We start from the raw sequence: 12,475 nt of genomic DNA on the forward strand, positions 1-12,475 counted from the left end.
CAACACGAGACAGACACACAACAAGCAAGGGTAAGCTAATCTGATTAAAAGAATCATACAGTTCAATTATAAACAGAAATCATGCAATCTTTGTCATTTTCACTAGAATCACATAGACCACCACAACCACAATGCAGATATATTACTCTAGACTCGATATCCGGATTATGTAAGCGACATTGGATCTCTGGGTGGCTTGCACCTGTGACGGTTCCCAAACTCTGCAGAGTTGGACACAAGGAGTTATCACCCGACCGCTCACAGGGTAAGTCCCCTTCGCGTCTAAGACTTGATCAAGTCCAAAGACTAGGACCTCCTGCTACTCCTCACGACATAATCCATTCTGCTCTATATGAGCTTGAATGATTATTGGAGTTTCAGGATACCAACCCATACGGAGTCCTTATGTCCTTACATACGCTAAAACATTCCTCTTAGAATTTCCCTTGAAATCCTAATTCAACCACATCTTCTCATAATTTGTATTCATCCAATTTAATCATACGATACATTAATGGTAGCATTCCAACCATACAGGGCCTAAGTTGCACAAGGATACATAAAAACATACATTTCCACCAAAGAAAACAGAATTAGAGCACTATTACTACATTAGCTCTCGCTCAGGCTAAAAAGTCTAGCCTAGGCGATAGGTCATCTCGCTCAGGCGAGCCAGTCTCGCCTAGGCGAGACACTAACAGTGGCAAAAAGAGAAAACCTGGGCGAACTCTCGCTCAGGCTAGGCTGGTTCGCCTATGCGAGACCGTCTCTCGCTCAGGCGACCCCAGCTCGTCTAGGCGAGACTTCGCGCAGGAACAGAAGTGCGTCTCCTGGTGTTTTCGCTCAGGCTAAAGAGTGGTTAGCTTCCCTTACCTGTTATCATGTTTAGACAGCTTTATAAACGTCAACGCCTTAAAAACGTCAACACCTCTAACTCCACAGGATGCTCTATCTACACATAGAAACATCACAAGAACGATCAGGACATACCGTTATGATCACTGATCAACAGAGACTCATACTGATGATTAAAACGTCGCATGCAAGCGGAAGAGGGCTTGCATGCAACAGAAAACAGAAAAAGACTAAAAAGATAGCGGAAACTCAACTTACGCGAACGGAGAAACTGATGTCCAATTTGAAGAGCTTGCCGAGAGGATCAATCCTACGGTCTCGGTTCTTCAATCAGATGACCAGAGAGACATAACCTCTAGAGAGAAGTCAGAGAACTCTAGAAAAGTGGTTTCTAGAGAGATGGTGTGTTTTAAAATAATGAAACTCGTTTATAACAATTCTATTTATACTAAAACCTTTTAATATTAAAATAATCGAGTCTCACTATTTTTAAACCACTATTACTTTTAAAACGCCATTTTCTAGGGTCTTACAGTTTCTCCCAAATTATGTTTATCTCAAATTAATATAAACCCTAATTATGATTTTAAGGATTCTTTTATGAAATTGGTATGAACCCTCATTATAATTTTTCCCAAATTATTATAACCCTTAATTATGAAATTTAGGGATTTTGTGTTCTTCGGTGCCTATGGTATCTTTTTTTTTTAAGTTTTGAATTTATACAATGTTGCTTATTTAATTAAAGTGGTATGAGTTTTGTTATGTTTTGTACTGTGATAATTGTGATTTGTGAATATAAATTTTATTTTTTCTATATAGGCGAGAGGTGATAAATTTACATTAGAAAGATTACAGTAAAAAGTAAAAAAAAAAAATTTAAAGAGGAAGGTTTGTGATAAAGATGAAAAAAAATAACTAAACTTGAGAAATTTCATGAAAACCAAGAATTCAAGACAATATAAGACAAATCTCTAAAGTTCTTAGAGTTACATATAATGAATTTAAAAATTCATTAGAACACAATCCGGAAAAAACGGTCTCAAATTTGACAATACCACCAAATCAAATTGATGAAGTACAAAAAACTTATCTAAAATGGTATTTATGGTTTGGTATCATGATATAATAGCGAATGATAATAATATTTTTTTTTTGAATTTTACTATTATGTGTACTTGTTTTAAGTAGAGGAAATGAAGAGAAAAGATGAAGAGCTTTTTTCTCTAACTAAAAACAAATTATATATAACAAATCCAATTTGGCACTCCTACAATTTTTGTCCAAGTTCTGCCAATATATATATATATATATATATATATATATATATATATATATATATATATATATATTATATATATATAATTACTATATTCAACTTTAATAATGGTAACTATCAAAATATTATTTAAGTATTTTGAGATAGATAAAAACTTGTATAAAAGTTTTATTTATATAAAATTTAAAATGATCATTTTTAATTTTTATAGAATGTATGATTTTTCGTTTAGTCTACATAGACTATTTTTCTTTTATTTTTATTTTCTAAAATTTAAATGATTATTTAAGTAACATCTATAACAATATATAAAGATGATTCTTCTTTTGTGTCCATATTTTAAAATATCAATTTTACCCTTTAAAATATAATTATTTATTAAATTTTTAAAAATTAACCGTCACTTTTACAAATTTTTTTATAAAATCTTCTATCTCTGCTTTTTTTTTCTCTATTTATCAACCGTTATTTTCTTATATTTTCTTATATATTTCACTTTAATAAATATAATTTTATTTTATATATTAACTTAATAATATTACATTATCATGACTTACAATAATATTATATTATCATCACCTACTAATACATAATATTATGAATATTTAAAAAATATACACATATAACCTAATATTGTATCACAACATTAATTAACGACATGTAAAAATTGTAATTTTTAATTAAAAAAACTAATAAAAAGAAAAAAAAATGCTCCGGGAGTACAGACCTAAATCAGTGATGAAACCCCCTTTCATCCAACTCGATTGGAGGAGGGTTGTAAATTGATCTGTTTATACATTTACAGGAGAACCAAACGAGTGTTTCGAGCAGCGGCGCGTGTGGGCCTTCTCCGAACCCTGTTCCACACCGTTCCAACGAACCAATTCTGAGTCTCAATCTCAGGTTTTTTTCTCCTTTTTCTTCCTTGTTTCCTCTCCTGCACCTTAATTCCATTCATTTCCACTCACTGTCTGCACTTTATCCTTCGCAATTAGCCTCTGCCCCGTTCAAATCCCTTTTCTCTTTCTTTGCAAAATAGTTTTCGCGCTTTTTTCCCCACACCGCTCACCTGGTAAACCCTAGTTACTCAATTGCATAAACCTTTTTGTACTGCCAACTATATACTTCAACAAGTTGCTGTTGCTTTCAGATTTCCTCGTTGTTTAGTTTGCACACGCTGCTGTTTGGTTTGACATTGGATTGTATGTATCCATTATTTTTCCAGCTTTGACAATTTTTCAATAAAATTTTGTATCTTATTTGATTTGTGCTCATGCTCTGGATTTATTTTATTTTTGCGTGTACTATCAGAATCTGTGTGCTGTTTGGAGGTTGATATTACTATCAGTTATGTAGTGTTATTTAGGAATATTTGCTTTGGAAGTTACTGCTTATTGTCAATAAGTTATTGATTTGTTCTATTTGATATGAATGGGAAAAAGGTTCTGTGATCCGAACAAAACCTTGGATTTGAACTGCATATAATCATACTACTTATAATCAGTTGCTTCTATGTTCAACATTTGCAGCTGTTTGTTTGTTTGTTACGTGTGCAATTCAATGATTTTTTTCTTCCAGTAACCAAACTGAACTGTTTGTTAGGAGAAGTTTGAAAAGTTGTAACTTTTAATCTTCCCTTAAGTGGTTGTGCTAAAGCACCAATGATTGTAGTACACAACCTACAATAGCCTGTTTCAACTTTCTCTTAATCTTTGGGTTTGTTCCCCAATTGCATTCTTCCTGTTTACGAATTGGCTAATGGTTTTTATTCTTTTCTTAAATTGGTACCTTCACGAAACCAAGCTGAAAGTGGATTTGATATTTTTCGTAACTGGAATCTGTGGCGAGTCATAGCGGGCTGTAGGAGTTCAAGGGTTTGAATTAAGATAGAGAAGCTTTAACTCAAGATTTAGATGATGCGGTTTCAGTTTCTAATCTGCTATAACTGTTATATTATAACATCAGTTCTGTTCAAGAGGTGGAAGAGAAATAAACATATGAAAGGAAAACAGAGTCTGTCATAAAGCTATGGTTAAACAATTGTGATGCGAGTTTGATTGTAAAGTACACTTAACTGAACTAAGCAAATCCCTTCACACAATTCGTTTTTTTCCTTGCAAGACAACGACAATTATTGTTTGGTCATATTTGCAGCTTGATTTAGCCGCTAGCTAAAGCATACATACGCTCAACACCCCCCCAACCCCCACTACCACTGTTCTTTGATATACAATTTCCTCCAAAAGAGAAGTTTACTTTCGTTTATCAAGGCAGACAATTACCTACTCTTCTATGAAGAACATTTTTCTTATACTTCGTATTTATATTTAAGATCAAGTAATCAACTGAAAGGTAAGTCACCCCTTAGCTGTGCTCTGTGTAAATTGACATCTGATTATCAGAATTTATTGTATACTTAGTGGGAGAAAATTTCGTTTTTAGTGGATTATTTTGCTTTAACAAATGTTGCCTTATAATTTTTACCTTTCACATTTGTTTTTGGTGTTTTCGTTTTTTTGAGGGTTGGGGAAGACTCTTGAAGATTTATTTATCATCATGCTTTTAATTGCAACTGTAGATGAAGACCTGTGGAATTAATTTAAAAGTCATTGACTAACTTTAATGTAACTCTTTTTGGGATCTTAATCTGATTCTTATTTTTCTGTTTCAGTGAGGTTTTGGAAATTTAACCCTTTCAATTCTGAGCGAAGTTCAACATGCAAGTTTTTCCAAGTGAAGGTGAAAGTGCTCTGTCAGTTGTTGGTCCAAGGCCAATGGAATGGTCTACTGTTCCATATAATGCCCCTCAAGCTCCTGGGCCAAATGGAAAGCAGCGGACCTCAAGTTTGGAATCACCAATCATGTTGCTGTCAGGTCACCAGAGTGCTATATATACCATGAAGTTCAATCCAGCAGGATCAGTTGTTGCATCTGGATCTCATGACAGGGAAATTTTCCTCTGGAATGTGCATGGGGATTGCAAGAACTTCATGGTTCTGAAAGGTCACAAGAATGCAGTTTTAGATCTTCACTGGACTACTGATGGGACACAGATAATTTCTGCCAGCCCTGATAAAACAGTGAGGGCATGGGATGTGGAAACAGGAAAACAAATAAAGAAAATGGTAGAACATCTCTCATACGTTAATTCATGTTGTCCTTCTCGAAGGGGACCACCTCTTGTTGTTAGTGGCTCCGATGATGGAACTGCTAAATTATGGGATATGCGTCAAAGGGGTTCCATCCAAACATTCCCGGATAAATACCAGATTACTGCTGTTGGGTTCTCTGATGCATCAGATAAGATCTTCACCGGTGGTATTGATAATGATGTCAAGATTTGGGATTTGCGTAAAGGTGAAGTTACCATGACATTGCAAGGTCATCAAGATATGATTACTGGTATGCAGTTGAGTCCTGATGGGTCATACCTTCTTACAAACGGCATGGATTGCAAGCTTTGCATTTGGGACATGCGCCCATATGCTCCACAAAATCGCTGTGTGAAGGTGTTGGAAGGGCACCAACACAACTTTGAGAAGAACTTGTTGAAGTGTGGTTGGTCTCCTGATGGAAGCAAGGTAACAGCTGGTAGTTCTGATCGAATGGTTTACATCTGGGATACCACTTCTCGTCGCATCTTGTATAAGCTTCCTGGTCACAATGGGTCTGTTAATGAGTGTGTTTTTCATCCCAATGAGCCTATTATTGGATCTTGCAGCAGTGACAAGCAGATTTATCTGGGGGAGATATGAAGCCCAACGTTTAGGAACTTGCCAAATGAAATGAGCATGCTAGTGCTTTTGACAAACTTTAGGGAATGCTAAACTTTAGAAATCCTGAATTCCTTCTGTTGTTTCCTGATGCATGAATTCAGTGACTGTATAATGTTCCGCTAAAAGCATTATATCTATGTTCTTTACTAATTGATGTGATTTGAGATTTAACGTTGGTAATTCGTTTCATTTTGCGTAGGAGGGTTTTTCTGAAAGCTTTATTCCCGAAGAATTTGATTAACTTTTCAAATGAGAAATGTTTGTAATTCATCCTTGGTATATGTATTTTTTTTAAAGAATTATTGCTAATTAGGTATATTTCACGTAGATCTTGTTAAATTATTTGTCATATTCTTGATTTACAAATGAATGAACTTGTTTTCGTGGTTATTATTCAAATTCATTTTTATTTTAGTGGTGAATTTTCATATTGATTGGACATAGATAATATTTAGTTACATATATCTTCCATCTTTATATTTATATTTGTCTTCATGTAAGTCTTAATTTTAAATTACTAAAAAAATTTAATTTATTAGATAATGTAAAAAATTTAGGTATAATTATTAATTTAGTTCTCTAATTTTTTGGTTTGATTCAATTTTGTCTCCTTATTATTGGTTCGTTCAATTTAGCTTTTCAATTATTTTAAAAAGTTCAAATTATTCATCTCCGTTAACTTGGTGAATCACATATCTTGAATACATGAATATGTGAATATGAGTTATAGGTAATTGAACCATGTGTGGTGTGGCTAGGTAATTAGCATCAGGTCCTGATATGTGAGGGTGCATTATTGCCTTTGGCAGTTATCTGGATTAAAGAACGACCTAATTTGGGTGCCAAAACCAGCAGAATTGCGCTATTGGTGTGGCGCCTGGTGGCCTATGGGTATTTGCCAAGCGATAGGATCACCATGCACATCCTTGGGTACGCGGCGCCTGGCGGCGAGGTGCGTACCGCCAAGCGATAGACCCTGAGACAGTGTGTTTGTTTACAGCCTAGCGCCTGGCGACGAGTGTGTTTTGCTAGGTGATTTGTGCAGGATTTTCGCTTGCGGCGCTTAGGCAACGACATGTGATAACGCGCAACCAGGAACTCTTTCTTGCTTCTGTTATCATTTAATGATGTAAGACTTGGATCAAGAGATGTTGTGCCATAAGCGGGTAGGTTCATGAATGGTGGTAAACACGTGATGGTTTGAGCAGGGAGGTTCGTATGTTTCGTGCTCACACTTGAGAGATGCTGCGAGCGGGGATGTTCGTAGTTGATGGATCACATGTGTTGGACTACGAGCAGGGAGGTTCGTAGAGGCAAGACCACAAATAGATAGGTTAGTGAGAGCATTATATACCCTTTCTGTTTGTGTTTGGTGATGATCGTGTGATGTGTCACATGGGAGCAGATGATATTCTAGGTGATATTGTTGATGCATAAGGACGGAGAGAGGGATAGCATGGGACCCTTGGCTAGAGATTTTGATTATAATTGTTTTAATATAGTTGGTGTTTTTGAACTTATAATACATTAGTGAACGAGTTTATTTTAATTTTAAGCGTGATGGATAAATTTTAAATTTTTCCACATTTGAGAATAATAAATATAACGTTTGATTTTTAATTATTATTTATTTATTTTAATTAAGTAATTTTCAGTAAGAATATTTTTGACAAATGTTGACCACTCGACCAACCTACTTATTTGAATTTATTTGAGATTGAGTTTAGTGTTCATTTATATGTGGTAGATGGTGCTTTGTGGTCACAAAGCATAGTGTGACTACGCATATGAAATTTTTTTGTTCATTTTCTTCGAAATATATATAATTATAATTATCCATTCAACCAATTTCATTGTCTTCGAAATTAACTATATTTATTTTTTTTTAATTACAAAAATAATTGTTAAATTTTTTTTATTTTAATTTGAATTTTTTAAAGTAAAATGGTAAAGTATTTTTTTTAATACCAATATTACATGCATTAATTTTTAATTTAAATACAAATCATCAACATTTTCTTTTAAACTAATTTTAGTTCAATCATTCTTTGTTTTATATTATTTTTAACTATAAGGACAAATATATAATCTTATAATTTTATCTATTTTTTTAATCTATTATAATATTTTCCTAACTGTCATTTCAAATTCATTCAATCTCACCTTTCAATTCTTAAAGTAAATAATACCATAATTCTCTCTATTCCCTTAAATCCTTCTATATACTCTACCCAAATTCATCCAATATGAACAAAAATATTATATATATATATATATATATAAAACATAATTTTACAAACTTAACCAAATTTAAAATTTTATATGATAATAATTAATATATAAAATAATAAAAAAGATTTGAACCGCATGATCTCATAGTTTAAATATTAAAATACCATTAAATTAAAAAATAATATTCAAATTTTCTTTTCGTAATAACAATATAAATTTCTAAATAATGATTGAACAATCCATCTCTATAACAAATTTAATATATATATATATATATATATATATATATATATATATATATATATTAAAAAAACATGTTTGGATATAGGGACCTATACCTATCTAAAACACTTAATTTATCTTGACTCTCTCTTCTTTGTAACTTTTTTCACTCAGTCTCCTTTTTATCTCTCCCATTCGGTTGTCCAGAGACGATCGGGTACCTGTTGATAAGGCTCTGATGCTTAAGTCAATTCAAGTGCGTTCGGGTGAAAACAATTAATGCTGTAATAAATACGAAGTAAAAGTCTTTACCAATTTATCTTAGGCTCCTATTTATAGTTTTTTTATATGGGCCTATGATTAGGGTTTTCTTAATCATCGCCAAATTGCTTTTTAAACTTGATTACTGACTTGTTTTACTTTAATTTTCAGGTTTTACCTCTTGGTCCGCCCGGCTGACGCGGCTAGGCATCTTACAAACCGATCGACCATGTTCTTGCATCCAAATAGTTTGACGAGAATGACAAATCATGGTTGATGTTCGTCAATGCTCACATTAAGAAGAGTCTCAATGTGATTTTCAATTACATATGGCCGATCGACCGCTTTTCCTCAAGCCATTCGGTTGTGAGCTCCCTAAAATCATTCTGGAGAAATTGTCACATCAACAACCCACTGGATTGTCCGCCTTGCCAAGGCCTGACTGGGGTGTTGATAGGTGATACGGTACAAAACATATTAATTTATTCACCCCAATTCAATTGCCTTTTTTTTTCTTCTGTGGGGCAGTGTTCCTAGTTTCACAAGAATGACCGAGACCATGCATATATTTTCAAAGCTACAATTTTGATCTCTATTAGTGAACAATGGGGTTCTAGAATATGAGGAACTTTTGGCATTTGTGTTTTCTCTTATTTTCATATAATTTATACCCTTTGTTAACTATTAATTTGGATTAACGAGAAAAAATAGAATTAAGTGAAATATAAAGGAATGGTATAATTACAAATTAAATAAAATTCAATTATACTTAGATTTGCACTCACTTATACATTACAAATTTATTAACTTATCTCTAGTCGATCCAAAATATTCTTTTATGTCAAGATAAATATGTACATATTGGGGAAAGGGTCACATGGACCCACTGAGATGACTACAACCTGAAGGGCCGAATATACTCCAGCCTGATAATCAATCCAGGCACGCACCAATGTGCTAATCCGAATATACTACATCCTAAAGCCTGAAGGGCCGAGTATACTCCAGCCTGGTAATCAATCCTGGCGAGCACCAATGTGGTAATCCGAACATACTCCATCCTAGGAAGTTTCGTAGTACACAAGCTTATCAAGGCAGATAGGTAATCTGAAGGTAAGAGAGGAAGTCGTGATGGTTAACTAAGGAATAAGTCTTAATGTCTTTGGCATAAGAGCAGAGGATACCTCGACAAAGTAAGTTATAATATATACTGAGCCTGTGCGGAAGAGATAGAGCGGTAAGAAAGGAATTAGATTAATTAAGCACAGCTAATGAAACATAAAACCAATTAAGCAATGTAAACCCTAGGCCCATAGGGTTTGGCCCATTAAAGTAGTATAAAAGGCACTATTCACGAGGTAAAGATGCTATGCTATTTTTACTATTACTGTCATTTATTGCTCTGACACTGACTTGAACGTCAGAGTGGCATTGTAGGCCCCCACCAGCGCACTCTTCATCGGAAGGAGATACTCAGGCACTCAGAAGGAGATACTCAGGCACTCAGAAGGAGATACTCAAGCACTTGGAAGGAGATACTTAGGCTCCTGAACTTTGGAACTGAGGTGAAGAATGTAACATCCCTAAGGAATATTACTGATATTAAGCAATTAAAAATTCGAAAATAAATACTGCATTTATAATATACACTATTTCCCAAAACACGGGAAATATAAAACTTTAAAAGTTAAAATCATTAAATCCAGGAGTCCAAAAATTCATGAAACTGAATAAAAGTCTATGGCTCCCGCCAGGATTACATAATATCCTCAAAACGAAAGTAATAAACATATGTATATACAAAAATTATCCCCTGCTAGCCCTTACTTCGAGTCTACGCATCACCTGGCTCACCTGTCACATCATCTGCTCCCGGATAATAATTTATCCGATCATCGCCATACACACACAGATAGGGTGAGCTATGCACAAGAAAAATATAAACAGATATAAGAAATAAATATGCTTCCAAACCCAAAATAACATAATCAAATTTCTTATACTCTCCAAATCATCCAACCATGACCTCATAGTCCTTCATGAGTCATATGCATGAACTAGATCTTGGGACTTCATTGTGCTTCCACGAAACTAACTCATTTGTGGTCCAACCCTATGAGCCTATCCCGCTCATAGTCCTGCCCTACAGACTCCTCGTCTGTAGTAAAAACATCCAAGTCTCATAACTTGGACCCTGGCACGCACGCAATCACCATACTATGGACTCCTCGCCCAATAGTAGCCGACGGGAACATAACAGTTCCTTGCCCATCGTGCGCCCGACACATGCAATCACCATACTAAGGACTCCTCGCCCATTAGTAGCCGACAGGAACTTAACCAGTTCCTTGCCCATCATGTGTTCAACCACCAAGCACATCTCAGACCCCTATTGGACTTAGTCCTTCAAGCCCAAACACCACACCACATGCATATACATCCTAACTTTCATATAAGTAGCCAAAACACACTTACAAGCATGTAGAAACACAATAACATGCATAAACTTGCTTAAGCTAGGGACTTCTCGCCCGAGCTAAGCCCTCAGCCTCGCCTAGGCTAACCCACCTCGTCTGAGCGAGCTTAAAACAATGACCACACCACGTTATCTCGCTTAGGTGAGATCCTCTCGCCTGGGCGAGTCACACCTTCGCCCAAAACAACACATAGACCTCGCCTAGACGAGGTTTCAACAAAAACATCACAACTGATCCCGATATCTCGCTTAGGCGAGACCTTCTCGCCTGAGCGAGACCCTAGTTCGCTCAAACCTCCAAACTCCCTCGCCTGGGCGGAAAATCGCGCTCAATCATACTTGAACTCGTCGCCATCTCGCTTAGGCGAGCCACCCTCGCCTAAGCGAGGGTATCACTCACTCAATACTAAAAATAGCTCTCCTGGACGAGCTACAAAGCCTCTAAACCAGAAACGTCGCTCTACAATTCTCGCTTAGGCGAGATGGACTCGCTTGGGCGAGAATTGCAGGGTCTTGCCTCTGTACACACTCTCAAGTCACCAAAACCAATACCAAACAACTTTTAAAACACGAGCAATGCAATCAAATGGCACGACAACTCCAGAAGCAGGTTTTATACTCTTTCAATCCACACAAAATGCAAAACCCAATTATTCACCCCCATTCGTTACCAAAACTCTCATTCATTACCATACAATTGCATAAAAAGTTTGATCCCACCACACTACCAAAACCCTTCCCTTTGGCTTTTATAGGTGCCTTTAAGATGGATTTTAAAACTTCCCACCCTCTTGGTGGCCTCCAAGGTTCTCTACCTTTCCACCTTCACTCCAAACCAAATTTAATAAAAATAAAGGTTAAGTTCTGTCTACCAAGGTTTGAACTCATGACCTTCCACTCATAAGGCCAAAGCACAACCACTATGCCAATTCACATTTGGTGATATACACAATCAACATAAGTTTACATTTCAAATTCCATACCCTTACATATTATTAAAAATAAATCATAAATCAACAATACATAATTGGCATACATAGGACTCGAACCCAAGTCCTCTCACACAATTAAGTACTCTCAACCACTTGAGCTAGTAATTTTCCACATCACATAAACCAATAATTAATGCCATAAAGGCGCTTTCTACCCGCATTAATTAATTAATTAATTAATTAATAAATTAAATTTTCCCAGGTCTTACAAAGAAGTTGGACGTGTGCATTTACTAAGTTCATTGGTCCTTACATAACTTATGTTCACGGGTAAATCTGTATTCGGTAGGAACATTTGGCGCCCATCGTGGGGCCGAAGAAAGTTGATGCATATGGTGTCCATGAGAAACATGACAAGCAACGGACATGAGGCACAAGCAAC

General features: G+C 35.4%; 1 protein-coding gene across 2 annotated transcripts; it reads left to right on the forward strand.

Annotated features, from left to right (window-relative positions):
- The first annotated feature begins 2,817 nt into the window (after positions 1–2,817).
- On the forward strand, positions 2,818–6,060 carry LOC114193019 (Transducin/WD40 repeat-like superfamily protein). Of its 2 annotated transcripts, none has more exons than XM_028082712.2 (2): positions 2,818–3,037; positions 4,806–6,060. In XM_028082712.2, the coding sequence occupies exon 2, from the start codon at positions 4,852–4,854 to the stop codon at positions 5,887–5,889; it is 1,038 nt and encodes a 345-aa protein (XP_027938513.1). In that variant the 5' UTR covers positions 2,818–3,037; positions 4,806–4,851; the 3' UTR covers positions 5,890–6,060. The 2 variants fall into 2 exon arrangements, with proteins under 2 accessions (XP_027938513.1, XP_027938520.1); XM_028082719.2 differs by lacking the exon at positions 2,818–3,037 and adding an exon at positions 3,071–3,336.
- Positions 6,061–12,475: the final 6,415 nt, after the last annotated feature.

Source organism: Vigna unguiculata, chromosome 1 (genome assembly GCF_037176805.1).
Source record: "Vigna unguiculata cultivar grain cowpea cultivar isolate G323 ecotype 2 chromosome 1, ASM3717680v1, whole genome shotgun sequence".
Lineage (NCBI taxonomy): Eukaryota > Viridiplantae > Streptophyta > Magnoliopsida > Fabales > Fabaceae > Vigna > Vigna unguiculata.